This window comes from Musca autumnalis, unplaced genomic scaffold (genome assembly GCF_047663935.1).
Source record: "Musca autumnalis isolate F117 unplaced genomic scaffold, ASM4766393v1 scaffold_4, whole genome shotgun sequence".
Taxonomy (NCBI): Eukaryota; Metazoa; Arthropoda; class Insecta; order Diptera; family Muscidae; genus Musca; species Musca autumnalis.
In genome coordinates this window covers 36,895,103-36,916,556 of record NW_027411977.1, presented here as the reverse complement: position 1 = coordinate 36,916,556, position 21,454 = coordinate 36,895,103, and the positions used below count along the sequence as shown (strand labels likewise).

General features: G+C 34.7%; 3 protein-coding genes across 4 annotated transcripts in view; 2 read left to right on the top strand and 1 right to left on the bottom strand.

The window, feature by feature from the left end:
* LOC141403654 (ras-related and estrogen-regulated growth inhibitor) overlaps positions 1–21,454 on the top strand; it is a 222,209-nt gene that overhangs the window by 12,511 nt on the left and 188,244 nt on the right. The gene's annotated exons all lie outside the window — the stretch shown is intronic.
* Trmt112 (tRNA methyltransferase subunit 11-2) lies at positions 1,560–2,253 on the top strand. The gene is made up of 3 exons (XM_073983038.1): positions 1,560–1,721; positions 1,779–1,880; positions 1,954–2,253. Exons 1-3 carry the CDS (start codon positions 1,644–1,646, stop codon positions 2,146–2,148), a joined length of 375 nt encoding a protein of 124 aa, XP_073839139.1. The 5' UTR covers positions 1,560–1,643; the 3' UTR covers positions 2,149–2,253.
* Positions 18,002–21,454, bottom strand: part of SP1173 (major facilitator superfamily domain-containing protein SP1173) — an 83,815-nt gene continuing 80,362 nt past the window's right edge. For both annotated transcript variants that reach the window (XM_073986388.1, XM_073986389.1), the window contains exons 3-4: positions 20,374–21,204; positions 18,002–20,302 (exon numbers count right to left, since the gene is read on the bottom strand). In XM_073986388.1, coding sequence (XP_073842489.1) covers positions 19,038–20,302; positions 20,374–21,204 — 2,096 coding nt within the window. In that variant the 3' untranslated portion in view covers positions 18,002–19,037. The remainder of the gene's footprint in view (positions 20,303–20,373; positions 21,205–21,454) is intronic.

Sequence of the window (21,454 nt, the reverse complement as noted above, 5' to 3'; positions counted from 1 at the left end):
GACAATTGTCTCGTTTAACGGCGTGGCTGTGACAGATCCGAAGAGGTGCGCTGGCTATTTCTGCCGACAATTTATCGAGCACCCCGATAGCGACCGGGCGAAGAGAAGTGTTTTGCGTCGTTTGCGATCTCTTCCAGCCGAGGAAGAACCGCCACAATTTACGATGGATGATGTTGCATATGTTATCCGAGTAGCAAAGCGTTTGATACGGTCAGCCATACTAGGCTGTTCGAGGATATCGAGAATACTACCCTCCGGCCTTGTCTGAAATGCTGGGTCATCAACTATTTGTGTGGTCGCCAGTCGTACGTTGAACTCAGAGACAGGAAGTCCAAACCCAGTAGAGTGAAGCAGGGAGTTCCCTAAGGAGGGGTGATATCTCCGAAACTGTTTAACCTCTACCTCTCTGCAATTCGACGCCCTCCCGACGGCATTGAGTTAATTACGTACGCAGATGATTGTACACTCATGGCGTCAGGTCCCAATATCGGTAAAGTTTGTGACAGGCTAAATGCCTATTTCATTGATCTTGTCGAGTTTTTCCACCCAAATCACCATTTGGTGGTTATGCCTGAACCCCCCAGGCGAGTTAGAGAGGATTATAGAGGTCTAGAGAGAGAGGTCCAAAGATATAAAAGAGAACCTCTAGATAAATGTGCATACCAGGCAGGTTTAAGAGACATTCATACTGATGCGGTTGCAGAGGCTCTGGCAGCCTACAGTGCGAATATCGTCCTCGAAGATCATCCACCACCCGTGGCAGCGGAAGACCAACGGCTGCCAAGACAAACGAGAGTCGTATTGGCACAACTTAGATCTGTTTGGTGCAGCCGCCTCAATTCTTACTGGGCCAGGATTGATGGCACGCGGAATATCTGCCCAGCATGTGGCACCGGTCCGCATACGCAGCACCTGTTTAACTGCCCAGCCAACCCGACTGACTTAACTCCTCTCTCTCTTTGGACTAATCCTATTCAGGTGGCGTCCTTTCTGAACTTGGAGCTGGAGGCAGAGCCGAATCAATAAAATAAAGATTTGCATGTACTTGTAGAAGCTGCTACAACAACAACAACCAATTCATTGTCATGGCATTTTGCACCAGTCCATAGTCATGGCAACTTGCACCAGTTCTATGTCATGGCATTTTGCACCAATGTTTTGGATCCGGATTTTCCCCAATCAAATATAAGCAAGTACCGGTCCACACTAGAGCGATTTCATTGAAAAAATTGCATGAAATTATGCGTCTCTAGATCGTGTTCCCCACTACATCAATTTCATGATTTTACTCTGCTATGGAACTCGATCTAGAGACGCATAATTTCACGCAATTTTTTCATTGAAATCACCCTAGTGTGGACCGGGACCAATGGAGTTGACACTTGAAACTTAGTGGGTTTATTATATCCGGTTTAGTGCAAACGGGGTATAAGCAATTGAATCGACAGTTGAAATCGAGTGAATTTCGTAAATGTAAACTTTGCATAACAATAATCTTAAGATTGATTTGTGTACAGTACTTTGTTACTTTAATGTGCAACACTGTGCGGTGGACTCGATTTGTTTATATTGACAAAAACGTAAAACGTGCTTCATTGGGCAAAAGTTTAAAAGTTTGCTAGAATCTGACTTTTTAAGTGAAAATGAAGTTAAGCACCTACAACTTTCTTACCTCCAAAGCCATTAAGGGTGTTAAAGTTGGCTATCCACTGAGATTGACGGTAACGATCAAAGGAAATCTATTTCTGGACATGTTAAATTGTTGTTCTCCTCTACAGATCACCAAGAAGGATGTTGTGGAAACAGAATTCAATCCCACATTTATAGAAAGGCTGCTACCAAAACTTGATTGGAATACAGTGTATTTGGCAGCACAAACAGTAAGTAGTGTACCCTTTACATTTCATATGTTACCATCAAAGTTAAATTCTGTTTTTTCATTGTTGCTCTCAGGTTGAATTGGCAGATGACATTCCCCAAGAACAACCAGCTAATGTTGCCGACAACGAAGAATTGCTACAAAGATTACACCACCTCTTATTGGAAATTGATGTTTTGGAAGGTCAATTGGAATGCCCTGAAACTGGTCGTGTTTTTCCCATTGCAGACGGCATACCAAATATGCTGTTGAATGAAGATGAAGTCTAAAAAGCTGTCAATGCATTTAAGTGGTAGAAAATTGTTACATTTTAATTACATACTAAGTTAAGCCTATAAATAGTGAAAGAATGACAAAGTGGACATAAAACAAAATCATTGACTCATTTTTTTTGTTTGCGGTCAGTGTAAAAAAAAAACGGAGGAAGGAAGTGTGAGTATGATGTCATCATACAAGGATACATGGGATACATATATAGATTATTTTGTGTTCATATATAAATATATAATGTGTAACTATGGTCACGAGAAAAATCTCTCATCAATTGAAAAAAATATCAAGTGCTATTTGCTATTGATAGATGTGGACCCACCATTCTTATTGATACTTGTCACAGGCAGGTCTCGTTACCCAGGTCATAAATATAAAACATTTAAGGGGTGAAGTTCGTACTTCCGAAAATTCTCCCCCTTTAGAACCTCTCATGGAATTAAAATCCTTGTTTTTGAATTCCAATTCGACCGGGGAGTGCTCTGTTAGATGTTTAGATGCTTGCAACAGTGTTTTATTTTATGTTTGTAAGTTCATTTCCTTCTTAATCTGGCTCTGTGTCTATCTCCAGTTCTAGGAATGTGGCTGCTTCGATGAGATGTAATCACAGAGTTAGTTGAGTAGGTAGTTGAACAGGTGCAGGGAGGGTAGGCATTTATTTAGAAGGATGCACCATCACGAGCGTAGTTGAGTAAAAATTAGTCTCGTTCATTTTGGGCTGCGATAGAGGGGGATGTTCTCCGATGACCACATTCACACGACAGTTGTTTATGGTATCTGTGACTGCATCCGTGTGGACTAAACCCTTAAGATCCTTTGCTTCGGGCGACAAAAGCGAAATCGGTCTGTACAATTCACATTTGCTGGCACCCTTGCATGGCTTTAGTAGCGGGACCACCTTGCCCATTTTCCAGACTTCGGGAACGATGTGGCTCGGAGAAGCTCATCACGCTAATTTTTTAATCCCTTTCCGCTACCCGAACATTAAAAGGATTGAGCAGTTCACTGAAGCGGTGATTGGTAAAATCTCTGAAACTCGGATAATCAGTTTTCCTGAGATTGACGAACGTGCGAGGTTCAGAGGTGATGAAATTGGCGGTCTGCTCATGAAGACAATTATGGTGAGATGGTCTTATCCAAGAGAAACGAAGGGTTGCCAGGTGACGTCTTTAGTCAGACCAGACGCTGGATTCTTGTTCTATGAAAATTTGAAATGAAAAATTTGTTCTTTATAATTTTTTCAGTTCTTTATAAAATGTTTCATTTTACATTATCATAGAAACAGAATTGAGACACAGGTGATTCTGGTAGGGGCGTCCTCATTGACCGTGCAAAACACAGAGCTGTCAATCTGCTCAGCCAGCGCTGTACCCCTCTGGTCGTTTCCGAGGACCGAATGCCACATCTCGTGCTGCTCATTAAAGCCCCCCAAGACCAGACGTTTATGACCTTCCAAGAGCTGTATAATGCTAGGATTGTAACCTGTGATACAGCTATTTATCGGCGGGATGTATACGTGGATAAAATCGTGGATTTTTTTAAAAAAGGGTTTTTTTATTAATCGTGGATATTTTTTTTAATATTTTTTCAATAATCGCGGATTTTTTAAAAATATTTTTTCAATATTCGTGGATTTTTTAAAAAATATTTCTTCAATAATCGTGGATTTAAAAAAAAATATGTTTTCAATAATCGTGGATTTTAAAAAAATATTTTTTCAATAATCGTGGATTTTTTAAAAAATATTTTTTCAATATTCGTGGATTTTTTAAAAAATATTTCTTCAATAATCGTGGATTTAAAAAAAAATATTTTTTCAATAATTGTGGATTTTAAAAAAAATATTTTTTCAATAATCGTGGATTTAAAAAAAATATTTTTTCAATAATCTTGGATTTAAAAAAAAAAATATTTTTTCAATAATCGTGTATTATTTAAAAAATATTTTTTTCAATAATCGTGGATTTTTTAAAAAATATTTTTTCAATAATCGTCGATTTTTTAAAAATTATTTTTTAGTAATCGTGGATTTTTTAAAAAATATTTTTTCAACAATCGTGGATTTTTTTGAAAAATATTTTTCTATAATCGTGGATTTGCTTAAAAAAATATTTTTTCAATAATAGTGGATTTTTAAAAAAAAATATTTTTTCAATAATCTTTGATTTTATAAAAAATATTTTTTCAATAATAGTGGATTTTTTAAAAAAAAATATTTTTTCAATAATAGTGGATTTTTTAAAAAAAAAATATTTTTTCAATAATTTTTGATTTTATAAAAAATATTTTTTCAATAATCGCGGATTTTTAAAAATAATTTTTTCAATAATAGTGGATGTTTAAAAATTATTTTTTCAATACTCGTTGATTTTTTAAAAAATTAAAAAAGTTTTTTCAATAATCGTGGATTTTTTAAAAAAGATTTTTTCAAGAATCGTGGATTTTTTAAAAAAGATTTTTTCAATAATCGTGGATTTTTTAAAAAAGATTTTTTCAATAATCGTGGATTTTTTAAAAAAGATTTTTTCAATAATCGTGGATTTTTTAAAAAAGATTTTTTCAATAATCGTGGATTTTTTAAAAAAGATTTTTTCAATAACCGTGGATTTTTTAAAAAAGATTTTTTCAATAATCGTGGATTTTTTAAAAAATACTTTTCAATAATCCTGGATTTTTTAAAAAATATTTTTTCAATAATCGTGGATTTTTTAAAAAATATTTTTTTCAATAATCGTGGATTTTTTAAAAAAAATTTTTTTAATAATCGTGGATTTTTTAAAAAAATATTTTTTTAATAATCGTGGATTTTTTAAAAAAGATTTTTTCAATAATCGTGGATTTTTAAAAAAATATTTTTTTCAATAATCGTGGATTTTTTAAAAAATATTTTTTAATAATCGTGGATTTTTTAAAAAATATTTTTTTTAATAATCGTGGATTTTTTAAAAAATTTTTTCAATAATCGTGGATTTTTTAATAATAATGGTTTTTTTAAAAAAGTATTTTTTCAATAATAGTGGATTTAAAAAAAAAAAATATTTTTTAATAACGTGGATTTTTTAAAAAAAATATTTTTTCAATAATCGTGGATTTTTTAATAATAATAATGGCTTTTTTAAGAAAATATTTTTTCAATAATCGTGGATTTTTTAATAATAATAATGGCTTTTTTAAGAAAATATTTTTTCAATAATCGTGGATTTTTAATAATAATAATGGCTTTTTTAAGAAAATATTTTTTTAATAATCGTGGATTTTTTAAAAATAATAATAATGGCTTTTTTAAGAAAATATTTTTTCAATAATCGTGGATTTTTTAAAAAATATTTTTTTCAATAATCCTGGATTTTTTTAAAAAATATTTTTCATAAATAAATAAAGAAAAAATAAATAAGTAAAAAATCAAAAAAATAATGTTGGGTCCCATAATTTCATTTTTAGAACAAATCCACGAAATTAAAAGAAGTTTGAAACAAGTAAAAAAGTATCAGTCGGCTTGGCCGACAGAGATATACCCTCAGCCTGTGTATATTGAAACAATTTTTTCCCCAAAAAAACGCATGTATTTAGGGAATATTGTGCGTTTGAACTGACAAAAATGTTGATTAGGATTAGAGATCAAAAGTTTTGCGGAGGAGATACTAAAAAGGGATCTCCAGCCACTACATATGGTACCATAGGGGTTTTTTACAACTTCAGGGATGTTTGCTCAAGAAGTATGGACTTGCCCCTGAAACAACTTTTACAATAGCAATTGAGGCAGCGAATGCAAGTTGCTTCAACAAAAATCAAAGTGAATCGAAAGCAGGTCTTAAAGTGAACATGTATCCGAAATTTTGTGTGGGAGGTACCGGATGGAGTGGACAAATATAGTCCATATTTGAACCTGATCTATATCTGGTAGATATATTAAGATGTGTAAAGTATGGTCAAATTCGGCCACTCTCTTCAAGAGTTATCGTACGCACAATTTTACCGAACATTTTTGAACATTTGTGGGGGAGGTACCTGAAGGAGTGGACCGATATGGCTTATCTTCGAACTTAAACTATGTTTGGACAAAATATTACTAAGACCAAACTTTGGACCGAATCGGCAGACCTGTTCGAGAGTTATTTTGCCCTCCAACCTCCTCACACGGTGTCATAGGGGTTTTTTGCAACTTTCAGGCTATTTTCTCAGGAAGTATGGACTTGCCCCTGATAAAACTTATACCGTCGTATGGAGGGCAGTGAATACAAGTTGCTAAAGCAAAAATCAAAGCGATTCGAGAGATGGTCCTAAACTGAACTTTTCCAAATTTTTGTGTGGGAGGTACCCGACGGAGTGGGCCAATTGAGTCCATATTAAAACCTGATCTAAGTCTGGTACACGCTCCATGATGGGCAAAGTATGGACCATATCGGTTACTCCCTTCAAGAGTTATCGTGCGCACAAATTTTCCGAACATTTTCGAACTTTTGTGGGGGAGGTACCGGAAGGAGTTGACCGATATAGCTCATCTTCGAACTTAAACTAAGTTTGGGCAAAATATTACGAAAGCCAAAATTTGAACCGAATCGGTTCATCCGTTCGAGAGTTATCGTGCGCTCCAGCCAGCCAGACAGACAGACAGACGGACGGACATTGCTCAATCGACTCAAAATTGTCTGAAACACATTTCGTCCAAACATACTTGGGGTCTAAAACCATTATTTCGATGAGGCACATTTTGCCCGGATGAAAGTGTATATACCCTTCATAGCCTAAAGGCTGAGGGTATAATGAGCATTGATTGGTATTTGAGTGAAGAGGTAAGGACGTTCTTTAGATGAAAACAACTGTTGATGTATACTGCACAATTCAATGTTATACGCCACTGGAATGTCACAACTTTTGGTGTGAGTTGAAGTCGATCGTTTGTTTCAGATTATTCACGTTGAGCACATCCGGCTAGGCAGTTCCACACTTGATTGCTATCCATCTAAGGACCACTAGAGTCAAGTCTGTTTTAAACATACTGCTGCAATAGAAATAAACCCCCACCTCCACTTTTAGTGTCGTCCTTCGTCAGTTCATTGTAACCTACGTCATAAGTTCCAAGTGTTGCCTCCAAGTACCGCTGATTTCAGTTTTTTTAAATTTTCGAGGCTGTATTTCTGTTCCGAAGTCTATTCTTAGTTCGGACTTTAAAACAAAAGTTATACCTCGGCACATACATATATGCAAGGAATCCATTTTAATATTGAAATAATATTATTTAAAATGTTTTTTAAAAAATCCTTATTACTTTAAGTAATACTCCCGAAAAAATCATTATATTATTAAAAAAATCGAGATTAAAATCAGATATGACCTAAAAATGTTTCGAAAAAAGCTATTTTATTTTTTTTTTTCTAATAAAATAATCATATTAAATTCAAATAAAAATATATACGGCCATTAAAGTGGAGTGGGATGAACAATGAATCAGTTTGAAATGTTAATTTGACAATAGACATAAAAAATGACAATGACCTCAGATGCAACAACAACCATAGTCACTTAAACAAAGGGTTGTCCCTTTGAAAGGGCTTCAAATGGTAATGACAAAACACAACAACAAAATTTTGAATTCATTCACAAACTCTTCCGCATTGTGTCAAAAATGCGTGTAGAAGATGTTTCTGGTTGTAAAGATATGGATTAGTGGGTCTATAGCCTACCACAATTACCACTTGTGGCCAAAAATAGTTGCATTTGTTTATTTCCGGTAAAAAATTGTAAAATGAATGTAGATTTCTGGTTTGCCGTTTATGGTGTTAATATTATTGTTTAGTAGGTATTGTTATCTATCAAATAATTTTAATTCAAGACAAATTAATACCGTATTAGGGTGTATTGTTTCGTGCCCGTGATGTATTTAGGTCGGAATCACGAACTACTCATATGTTATATTACATACATATTAAAAACAATTATTAATAAATTTAAAACAAAATTAATCAATTTGGACGTTAAAAAAGGGGCACATATGATCTGTCACAGCAAGGAAACTGGACGTCACACACTCAAATCAAATGATTAAAAGCGTGAGTTATCATCTCTTTGCCGAGTGAAAATAATAGGGCGATCCCTAGGATGCAAAATGTCGAGTTAAAGCTGCCAATTTAGTTGGATCCATTAAGTACATATGATAAATAAACGATAAGTGAGTACTGCGAAAACTATTCGCGAACAGGTCTCAATATATTCTTAAGCATAAATGTTTTCACTTTCGTCGGAGCAAAACCGAAAAAGCCCGATATTGTCCAATTTCGAATTTGACACAAGTTTGTAATAACAATGTGCAAAGACTGGATTAAACCGAAGACTCCCGTTAGTAGTTATAATTGGGTACCGGTGGGTTTTTGCGGTTTTAGGATAATCATCTCAGGACATGCCTTCAATAATGTGGGAGGTACCCGAAGGAGTAGATCTATATAGTCAATATTCGAACATGATTTAAATGTGAAATGAATATGCGAAATGGTTTTAGCAATCCTTTTTAAAGGATTATAATATTCAAAGGATCCTCGAACAACACATAAACTGCACAATCGAAATACCGTAATGGTTTTTGTTAGATACTTTTTGTATATATATTTATACCCTCAGCATTTATGCTAACGAGGGTATTATATACACTTTCATACGGGCAAAATATGCCTCATCGAAATAATGGTTTTAGACCCCAAGCAAGTTTGGACGAAATGTGTTTCAGACAATTTGGAGTTGATTTAGCCATGCCCGTCCGTCTGTCTGGCTGGAGCGCACGATAACTCTCGAACGGATGAACCGATTCGTTTCAAATTTTAGCTTTCGTAATATTTTGCCCAAACATAGTTTAAGTTCGAAGATGGGATATATCGGTCCACTCCTTCCGGTACCTCCCCCACAAAAGTTCGAAAGTGTTCGGAAAATTTCTGCGAACGATAACTCTTAAAGGGAGTAACCGATTTGGTCCATACTTTACACATCGTGAAATTTCTACCAAACTAAGATGAGGTTTCAGTATGGACTCAATCGGTCCACGCCTTCGAAAATAGCCTGAAAGTTGCAAAAAACCCCTATGACACCGTGTGAGGTCGTTGGAGCGCAAGATAACTCTAGAACGGATCTGCCGATTCGGTCCAAAATTTGGCCTTAGTAATATTTTGTCCAAACATACTGGTATGTGATGAATTTCGAATCGATTTGGTATGAAAACGATTTGTCCAAAACGATTGAATTGTATTTAGATGTGAATGGGAACCGCATCGAATTTCAATTCCACGTTGTTTCAATTTCATTAAATTCCCACATACAAAAAACCGACTAGTGATCCCGAATCTCCAGTTGAAAGCGACATAAAAGACTTTTTGTTGTGGCAAAGGCAAAAGCCTTTTTTTAATGGAAAATAAAATAAATGTGTGTTCTTATGTAAATTGGCCTATATGAGAGCTTTGTGAGGAAATTCTTGTGCTATTACATGATGAGAACTCAGCGTTCGAAAACTTACATTAAGGTACCGTACAATAACGTTTTGTAGCGTACCTAGCATGAAAAGTTACACTACGATAAGGTACCGTACATGTACACAAACTTTAAAAAAAATTTTAGCGTTTGTGTACATGTACCCAACGAAAATCGTAGCGTACATGTTTGGTACGCAACCACCATTGTAAAGTAACAACCACGTACCCAACCGAAATGGTTGGGTACGTACGTTATAAATGTTGCGTGTACATTAAAAAACCACGTAGCGTACATCATTTTGTACCCTAAAAAACAAATAGAGGTTGCGTACACCTGAGTGATGTTTATGAAGAGGTTGCGTACACCTGAGTGATGATTATAAAGAAATACTAAATATGAATGGCATGAGGAAAAATACAATCATAAAAATAAGAGTGAATATCGTATATATAAAATACAAAAGTATATATATTTATATTTAACCAGTAAATATGAAAACATTTATTTATTTTATAAAAAAATAACGAATATATAAAAGATTAACATGTGAAAACATATGTAACAGATTATATAAAATACTAAAGAAAATAGAATTTAACAGGAGAAAGCTCAACTTTCATAATTGAAATCCCCATTGACTTTAACCATTATTATATGTTCAAGATTTGTTGCTGACATGCGGTTGCGCTGATCAGATAATATGTATTTAATAGCAGAAAATAAGCGTTCCACACTTAATTGGGTTGACGGTACAATATTATCAATCTCACTGATTATGGTTTTCTGAGAGTACCAAAATGCTATTATATTCTCATTTAGTGGCAATCTTGATTGCCGCACATAAGTGGCAAAATCAGCTTCTAAATTGTGTAAATTAGATGAACTCGGAATTTTTGTGGCAGGATCTATCATTTGCAGATAATCGGAGAAAGATTTGGCTGCATGTGGTCTGCCCGGTGATGGAGTTTCCTCTAATATTGGGTGGCTTGTATTGTGTTCTGAAACATAAACGATCATTGATATAAATAAATATGCATTGTTTTGGTTTACTTTAGAAAACTTTGCTTCTGTTGACTTCATGCGTTTATATAACGATAGTATGTAGCTCTTCGCCCTTTGTTTTTGTTCGTAAGTTATGCATACTTTGATTCGTGGATCCAAGAACACAGCTGCGTTAAACAGTTAATTTTCTAAAAGTTTATCCTTTCTTATCTTCAAGGACTCCTTGAGAAGGGTTTTCATTTTGCTATCCGGTAAAGCGTCAATTTAAAATGTTATATCCATAACAATAATATATAGTTCACTATAGCACAACTGTTCGCTTTGTAACTTAATAGGTTTATATAGTCCCAAGAATTCAGTTGCGAAAGACCATTCTTCAGATTCAAGAAATAAATCAGGATAATCCTTGCTTAGTGTTTTTATAATATCCTTCATTTCCAGGATTCTTTATATGTTGAATTCCAACGTGTTGCACAATCAATGATAGGTTTTTTGTAGAGTTCACTTCTTAGAAAATTTAAAATCATTTTACTTCTAAGTTTTTTTTACCACGAGTCGTATCTTATCGACATTGTCTTTTATTGCCGACTGTTTCAGAACATCGTTTACACACAGTTGGAGAGTGTGAGCACCACAAAGAATGCTAGTAATTGTGTTCGATGAGATGTTAAAATCTATTGATTCAATAGCTATTCGGCAATCGATATAATCTTCATCTTCTTCGAAATTCACGGCATCATTATCTATCGACAATTGCATTTCAGAGTTCAGGATTCGTACAGTTCTGAGCATATTTGATCCGTTGTCGGTTGTAATCGTTAAAATATTACGTAAATCAACATCATATTCCTTTAGAACATCCAATATAACTGTTTTTAAATATTCAGAAGTGTGACTTGATCTAAGTTCCTTTATAGCCAACGTTTTAACAACGATTTTACCATGTTTAATGTTTTGAACAGCATACTTAAGTCCAGCCTTGTTGCGACATCCATCTTAAGGGAAAATAATATCCCTTTAAGATAGTTTGAGATTTCCGTTTTAATATTTTTTGAGAAAGCTATAAATCGTTCCATTCCGTTATGTTCATTTACCGTTATCCCGAGTACACTTAAAACAGGTTCTATAAGAACTTTGAACTTTGAACTGAAGGCTTTATCTTCGTCCATATGTAAAGGACGTTAATTTTTTTTTTTTGTAAACAGTTCCACCAATGCTGTTTCAATGTTTTTTGGATTCACATTTTTTTAATAATACTTTGACGTCACTTTTTTTCTTTTACGTTTTCCCGCTTTTGATCAATATAGTTCGCATACAAATCTGCGGAATGCCAATTTAAAACATTGTTGACGAAATTTTGTAAATTACACACTGTTTTATTTGATTCGTTTGTACTGAATATATCACGAAGAACAATATTTTTTGCTCTTGGCATTTTTATAACTATTCTCACTTAACGTTTTAAAATGAAATAAATAGCATTTGCGGGGTTCTTTTGCATATATAGTTTGCAAAAAATGAATTTTCTTAAAAAAAATAATTACCTGCAACTATTCCAAAGGGTTTTCGCGAAATTTTCCATAAATTATACAATAAGACTACGAGTGTAACAAACTCAAAAACTAGATCATTCATGTGGTAATGGTTATAATTTATTACAATACACAAGAAAGGTAAAAATCAATATTGTAGTTTACAATTTTTTAACTCATAATTTTTATGATGTCAAAAAGAAGGGACAGGTACTTTATGGTTTTTGTGTGCGGGGAATAATTTTTCTACCTAATTCTGACTTTCTAACTTATCAGAACCAAAATTCCGATAATTCTATCTGTAAACAAACTTTAAAAATATAGCAGACCCAATGAACAGATGTTGCCTTCACAGCTAGGTACCAGTCCTTGGTTACCTCAAAGGAAAAACACAAAAAAGCAAAAAGTAAATCTTATTGTGGTGTAGCATTTCTTTTTGTAAGATGATGTTGATACTGAAAACAATTTACTTGAAACTGTTCTTCGATGCTTTCTTGACATTGCTAAAATTTGAAAATGAACCACCTGTTTTCACAATACAAATGATACGATTTTTAATAATAAAAAACTCCTCCATAAACTACAGCCCTATAGCAACCCTTTTGAAAAATGTCAAGATTTTAGATATTCGATGAGAGCGTTTTGTTTAGGCATTCCTAACTTCTTGCATAAGTATTTATGACATTTATAGTCCTAATTAATTGAAGATACATATTAATTTATATTTACTTGTATTTCATTTGTATATATTCCACAAAAATTAAACTTAATATTTTTAATACCTTATTAACCAAACAAATGTAAGTGTAACCTACCAACACTTTCTTTCTAAAGGTACATTATGATGTACTCTACGTGGTTTTTTAATGTACGCGCTGATGTACGCAACCTTTTCGGTTGGGTACGTGGTTGTTACATTACGATGGAGGTTGCGTACCAAACATGTGTGTTTGACGAACTTTTCGAAACTCGTTGGGTACACGTACACAAACACTAAAATGGATTTTTAATGTTTGTGTACGTGTACATTAACTTTATAATTTTTTTTAGTGTTTGTGTACATGTACGGTACCTTATGATAAGGTACTGTTTGTTTCCGAACACTGTGAGAACTACAAACAGCATAACAACATATTAAGCGGGTGTCCACCAATTTGGAGAAAACACAGATGTTAGAAGTAGATTTTTTGTTCTGTGCTTTTTTTTTATCAAAATATCAAATATTTCGTTAAGAAAATATTCCAAAAATAAGGAAAATAAATGTTATTTTATCTTTTTATTCCCGTTCTTATATTTCAAACTTTTTCTCATAAAAAATCTATCCCAATTTATTACATCGTTTTTCAATCGACCACAAAAATATGACCGTTTTCAAAACGAGAAAATAAACGATTATCGAAAATGGAATATGAAACCGATATCGAAAACAATTCGTTGACGGAAAATGTACATGCATCACACCTACAGTCGTTTTTGACTCGTTTTGAGCTCGAAATCGATTTTCATCACATACCTGATAGATCAGGTTCAAATATGGACTTTATCTGTCCACTCTATCCGGTACCTCCCACACAAAATTTCACTTTAAGACCTGCTATCGAATCACTTTGATTTTTGTTGAAGCAATTTGCATTCGCTGCCTCAATTACGATGGTAAACGTTTTTTCAGGGGCAAGTCCATACTTCTTGAGCAAACATCCCGAAGGGTGTAAAAACCCCCTATGGCACCATATATAGTGGCTGGAGATCCACTTAATGGTCAATGTAAATCCATTGCTTTTAGTATCTCCTCCGCAAAACTTTTACAATGAACATGAACATTTTTGTCGGTTCAAATTCCCAAAAATTTTAAAAACCCTTAAATACATACGATTTTTGGAAAAAAAATTTTTCAATATATCAAGGCTGAGGGTATATCTCTGTCGGCAAAGCCGACTGATACTTTTTTACTTGTTTACTCCGACGCCAATTACTCGCCGTGCCACTACAGGGATCGCTGGCCTAACTGGGAATTTGTGGCCTATTATAGTCCCCGAGACTCTCCCCCTCAACTACTGACCTGTCCGCGTCTGCTTATTTAATTCGCAGCTACCAAATATATCCACTGGGCTATCCACTATCCGCAACATGTGGACGCGTCCGTAAGAGTTCTGCCATTAAACATTTCGAAAATCGATTTATTTTGGGTAAGCAGATGATTGGTCCACTGTACCCTAGAATGTTGGCGAATCTGCCACCTCTAAGCCATCATTCTGGCTTTAATTGTTTTTATTGGGGTTTCACTCTGACGCCAATTACTCGCCGTGTCACTACAGGGATCGCTGGCCAAACCGGGAATTTGTGCCCTATTATAGTCCTCGAGACTTTCCCCCTTTAACCGCTGAGCTGTCCGCGTCTGTTTATTTAATTCGCAGCTACCCAATATATCTACTGGGCTATCCACGATCCGAAACCCGTGGACGCGTCCTTTAACATTCAGCCATGCTTCACAACAGGACGGAGCCAGATTTTAGAATAGATAGCATTGTGGACCAAACGGGCAAAAATTTTTGGAAGTTTATGTTAGCGAAAATTTGTTACTTAGCAATGATGTAAATCTTGTTTTAGACTTGTAAAACTATTACTAGTACTATTATTACTGTTATTATTTTTCATTGAAATGGCGTAGAACTTCTTGGCCAATTTCGTCAGAATACTTCAGAAGTAGTATCATTCAACTCAGTGATATCACTTCGGTAAGGCAACGTAGTTTAATGACCAAAGGACAAACCTTGGAAATATCTTAAAATTTTAAAAAATAATCTTTTTGGTTACAATTATTTATTTCAGCATAGAGAACATAGCCAAAGCCGTTGTAGCGCTTTGGATATTACAACTATACAATTTCTGTTAAGATAAAATGTTAATAGCCCAATCGTGGGTGTGTTAATGGGCAACTTCTGACTTCCTTTCACGGACCTGTTTATATTAATATTGTTACGAATGTAACTGATAGGTTTATGTTAATTTAGTTTAATTTCCGTTAATTTAAAAATTTGAATTGTAACGTAAAGTTTTTATTACGCAGTTACTTTATTTAAGCAACAACAACTACCATGTAGAATTCTCTTCATCATTCTAGTTCTTATTTTACCTCTCGTTAATGTGCTTTTGTGTGTTTTGTCATAATCATGTAATTATTGTTTAGTTTGTTACTTCTTTATTTCTTCCATTTGTTTGTTGTTGTAATTACGTCATTAGTCTGCTTGTCCACTTGTGTTGATCTTCGCCCGTGTATGTGAGTCTGGCTGTTCGCTTAGTGCGAATGTACGTCTGTGTGTTCGATGCACAGATTCGAGGTGTTGCCAGACGTGTTCTAGAGGATTCTTGAACGAGGGAATTTTTAGATAAATACAGATGGAACTAGCAATGACGAGTTAGTTGTGTTTTAAGCGTTGAACTAAACAGATCGGTTAAAGAAGTGCTGCGTGCTAACTAGATACAAGCTGTGTGCTTAGTAATTAAAGTCGGTTACTAATAAGTGTAATAAAGTAAATAAAGCATTGTAGAAACGTAATCTAAAACGAACCCTGTTTTATTTGGTACAAATCGTACTGGGGAATAAAACAACGTCTACACGGAGAATAGTTAAACCTAATTCCGTAACAATTTTCTGTATTCCAAACTGTGTATTTTACATATACATATTCTGGCGGCCAAACGTGAACGTGAATTTGTTCATAGAAAAGTTATGGCATCCAATCGTGTTTATTTTAACAGAGAAACTTTGGCGCGCAAATGGGTTGTTTTCATAGAGAAAAATCATGGATATTTTCAATGACAAAAGCTGGCTATCAAAAATTGGGAATTTCATGCAGAAATTCGGGCATTCAATTGTTGTTATTTTCATAAAGAAATCAATCGTTGTTATTACCCCAAAGATATGCTGGTGCTGGAAAAAAGAAATTTTGTTGCCTAATAGTAAATCTTATTATAAAGAATATCTGAAATCCAATAGTGAATGTGTTAATAGAGAACTAATGCTGAACAATATTGAGTCTATCCGCCATGAAATTCTGGCGCCCAATAGTGGGTTTGTTAATGCTAACTTCCGTCGCTCAATCGTGCATCTGGCAATACACTAATTTTTGCATTCAATCGTTGGTCTTCTCTTAGAGAATTTCTGGTTTATCCTCGTGGATTCGTTAATTTGTTCAGGAGCAAGCAAATCTCTGGCAACCAGTCCTGGCGCCCAATCCAAGGTATAAACATGTCTACAAAAACTCTTAGATTATGTAAAGAATTCTTATTTTTGCAAAAATTCATGAACACAATTTTGCTCAATCTACATTTATTATACCCTCAGCTTTTAGGCTGATGAGCAGAGCTCCGAATACTCGCTCGAATTCACTCGCGAGTGAAACTCTTCTTGAATTGGAGCAAGTTGAAGGGGGAAACTTGCCCCCTACCCACCACCAAACAAAAACCGGCTCCATTCCCAAAAAATCTTGTCCCATCCCCACCAAAAAAACTTGCACCAAAAAAAAAAAAAAAAAAAAAAAATTACCCGGCCCCCCTCTGGCTACGTCGGCGTATTAGACATGCTATAGGGGTAATGCAAATATTGGTAATTGCTATGTGGTTAAGAAAATAATATTCGTACTTTCTAAATACTTCTGCAAAACTTCGGGTCGTTACTTACACAACCATTAAAATATTCTAATATAATCAGTAGGTACGTCGTTTATTATATCTTGAAGCCTTAAAAATGTATCCTTTTACTCCGCGCCGTTATCGTTCGAATGAATGAATCAGTACCAATATATGCATGCTTGTCCACAAGATATTTGGTATTCATAGTTTATTGTTTTCAATTAAAATTCAATTGAAATGATTTTGATGTCGAATAAAATCAAGATCACTAACTGACAATTGACATACGATGGCATGTTTATGTCATCGTTGAAGTGACAATATTTGCGGGTGACTTTTTGAATAACTTATTGTTTGTTTCATTAATAGTCGTTTATCACATACTTTATTTGACCGGATGTCCAGGAGGAGAGAAGACGTCACTTTCAATAAATACCAGATGTGTTCCAAGATTGTAGGGAATGCTTAAAAGGTTTTAAAATGTTAGTTATGATATTTTAATATTGCTGCGCTGCGCAGTTAATAATCTAAGTTATTTCGATAAAAATATTCATGCTAAATTTATAGCCAAAAGTCGTAATACATATCCACATAATTGTAATATATCCATTGGTATCTCTCGCTCCAACATTTTGGAAATAATTTTGCTCTATAAAAATTATTTTCTGTGTGGAAAATTTCGGGAGTAAATTCAAGAATGTCCAAAATATTGAAGTAATTTTAACATTTTTTGTTTACATTTCTCCACAATAAATAAAACGCCATTAAATTTAGTTTTATAGTATTTTTTATTTCATTTGAAATGTTTATTATTTAAAATTTGTTCTCTTAGTTTTTTTTTCTTTTATAATGAGCTTAACAATTAATAAATTTCTGCGATTTGGATACTGATTACAAGTTTCTTGCTTTTGTGTTTTTTTGTTTTGTTTCATTCCATTGAATACATACATTTATAGCAAAGTTTACATATCAATTAATTTTTTTTTTGAGGCGCAAATATGTCCCAATTTACATTAGGTGAGTTTACTTGCGGCAATTGTCAGTTTGTGGGTGAGAGGGGGTGTTGAGAGGCAAAGGGTTACCATATACCTCACCTCTCTCTCCATCAAACTGACAATTGCCGCAAGTAAACTCGCCTAATGTAAATTGGGACTATGTGTTACATTTGGTTTTTATTTGTCAAAACATTTCTTTCAATGCCAATGCATGTATATTTTATATATAAAAAATATTTTGTTTTATTATTAATTCTCAAAGAGATTTGTATTAATTGTCTGTTGGTTGGGTTTTTTTTTGCTTAAAATGTAGAGCTTATTTAAAAAACGTATGAATAATTTTTAGTTTGGTAAAAAACAAAAATAAAATACAAAAAAATAATAATTATCTGGTAAATATTGTAAAAAAAATAAAAATAATATAAAATATAGATGGCAGACTATTTGAACACAAATAGATGTATTATTCTTTTGATTGTAAGATTACATTTTGAGGAGGGTAAATTTTTGAATTACAAAAAAGTAGGGGAAGTTTTATATGTAAAGAATTTTTTTTTTAATAAAAATAATGTAAGTTACATTTTCTTATTTTCATGTGAAAACGAAAAATTTAGTTAAGTGTTAACTATTCAAAGTGAATTGTTTGCTTTTTATATTATTTTTATGGGACTCGCATTGCTCAGTGCATAGCATTCAAAATAAAGCGCATAACCTCAAGTCACATTTTGTGGTAATACTATGTTTACATTTACGAAATCCACTAGATTTCAACTGTCAATTCCTTTGCGTATAAAAAAAAAACTCATCTAAATTCGATTGGATTTCATTTGACGTTTAAACAATGGAATTGACAGTTGAAATCGAGTGGATTTCGTAAATGTAAACATAGTATAAGGAAGAAGGCCAATCCAGGCGGTGTGGGTAGCGTTGCCAATTTCCCAATTCTTTCTATGAAAATTACGTCTTTTCATGGTAAGAAAGACATGCCGGAGCTTCACTTCTTAAATAATTTTTAACCAATATCTTCATTTGGACTAACATTTGCTCCCCATACCGTCTCCATTCGCCTTCTCTCCCGTAAACGTACATTTCATTTATTTATAAAATTAAAAATATAACAAAAAAAGTATACTTATTTTAATGTATTGGTGGTTTCAGTGTTTATATGTGTTGTGTATGTTTCTGAGTGTATGGGTGGATGGTTTGCATTCGGTAACTTAAATAGTTTCTTCCTTAACTTCTCTCACGTTCCTATTTAAATAGGTATTTAATTTAATATCTAAATTGTCCCTTCTTTCCACGTTCATTGTGGTAGACACGCAGCGGTGAATAACTACTGCCATTACCATTACCGGCACCATTTGTTACACCAGTACTACCATTTCCTCCAGCACCATTGGCAAATGTCTGTGATGCTGAACCGGACATAAGATCATCCAAATGAACGGGTTTGGCAGCACAACGTGGAGCCAATATTAGATTGTAAACAACAAAATAAGTAAGGGCCACAATACAGGCCACGACAGCCAACCATTCAAATTTAATGCAATCATCTTCTGTGTAGAAACTTGATTCATCTTCATGGACCAAACTGATGAGAGCCCCAAAACCTTTGCCCAAACCAAAGAAGGCAATAATGGCAATTGCCTGACCAGTGGCAGTCAATTTACGAGGCATGGCATGGCGCATATACAAAATAATGGTTATCCAAACAATGCCAATTATGACAGGTTCAAAGATTTCCATGAGATTTGTCAACCACTTGGTATCCACACTGGCAAAGGCTGTGAAACGGATTATGTACAAGGCAAAGCCGGCAATAAAAATGTTCGAATGGCCACAATATTCAATAAATTTATCCACATTCAAGAACAACACCAAGACCAGTAGCAAGCTGCCAAAATACACAGCATAATCGCCAATGAAGGACCAATACAAATAGGCATGGATACTGCCCCAGAAGGTACCAAACAAAATGGCCACCAAGGTGAGAACAAATATCTCTGGGCTGTATTTGCGAATGGCTGACATGGGATATACCAGCATACCGGTCTTAGTGTGCCACCACCATTCGGGGGGACTTAAAGGCATTTGGGAGGCAAACAACAAAACCGCCGAACCAATGAGGAAGCATATAATCAACACTATCAGAACAATATCCACACCATCAATGTCACTGAAAATCAGTTTCAAGGGGCTGAATAACAGAACATAACCCACAGCACCCCAGGCATATTGGCGGCATACTTCACCACGTCCTTCTGAAGTTTCACGCACAGCAATCACAATGGCGGTATTCAGTAAAGTAAATGAGGCCAAGGCAAAGATATCACCCAAGATGCGTATGGCCATATAACCACCCATAGTAACATCAATATCTCCCGTTGTGCTAACACATTCGGTGTGGACCATTAAACCACCCTTGGCATGATAGGGATTTTGGACTTGACACTCAATCATGGGGGTACAATCGCTGCCATTCTTCAGCTCCAGCATATAGTTGACCTGTTGCACAGGTATGTGGCATTGGAAACCATCTGAAAGCAGGAAAAAAATAAACAATCAATTTTTGTTCTCAATAAAACCTCTCACACTCTCAAAAACTTACCCAAGGGATAGTGACACCATTCAGCAGGATGTGTGTCGTTTTCAACATTTGTGGCAGCATGCATAACCGTCTGGACATTGATGCTACCCGTATCATCAGTATAGACGTGACAATTTTTAACATAATCATTACCATTTTCATCCTTGGCTGTCATACAAATATGCGGTGGCTCAACATAGACTTTGCTGGGTGCCGATTTAGCTGCTCTTGTCTTGCGGGCATTTATCTCAGCACTAATCAATTCACCACCACCAAATTCGGCAGATTGTTGAAGTTCAGCACTACGTCTGGCCCGTAAACTTTCTGTCACCGCTGTTGAAGCATCATCCTCATAATCAAATTCAGAACTATGCTCGGTGGAGGGTGATGGTGTGGGAATACTTTCCAACCATGGTGTATACATATTTTCATATTGATTGGGATTTTGACATGTGTAGGTGCAATTGGTCAAATCTAGGCTACCAACTTTTTTGTCCCAATGACGACAACTCGATTCACTGCTACAGCTTTCTTGGAACATTACTGCACCATTGGCATCACAGGCAAAACTAACAGCTGGCAATTGATCTTCTTGACGTTCCACAACCGGCACAGCAATTAAACAGGCGTATATTATACTGGTAATGATTAAACAGATTGCTGTCAGGATCCTTAAAAATCTACCAAAACTATTGGGATTTTTGGCAGCAACACGATCAGCCAGTGGTCCCACAATCAAGGGACCCAATATTGCCACAAAGGAGGCGATAATTGTGACCTCACGGTATTCTGAGAAATACAGACCCAATTTTAGGGGTTTTTGGCTGTTCACAATGTGTAGGGCGGTGAGACCTAAACCAAAAAGAAGATAATATTTTCTTAAAAATTTTGAACAAATCAATTTTTATTCTCAATAAATTTAACGCATAAATATTAATGGGTTATTGAAGAAATTAATTTTTAACCAATCAAGTTTTGCACTCAATAAATAAAAATGATGAAATTCTCAAAAATATTAGTTAAGGCGGAGATATGTAAGCATTCTAGCTTAAGTCATTTCCGATAAAATACATAGGATATCCGTAATTGAGGGTGACGTAGG

Bases quoted from the DNA above. Each gene is read 5' to 3' on its own strand.
- Trmt112 (XM_073983038.1), top strand. From the start codon at position 1,644: ATGAAGTTAAGCACCTACAACTTTCTTACCTCCAAAGCCATTAAGGGT. The intron at 1,722-1,778 runs GTAACGATCAAA...TCTCCTCTACAG, and splicing joins GCTATCCACTGAGATTGACG to ATCACCAAGAAGGATGTTGT. The intron at 1,881-1,953 runs GTAAGTAGTGTA...TGTTGCTCTCAG, and splicing joins TGTATTTGGCAGCACAAACA to GTTGAATTGGCAGATGACAT.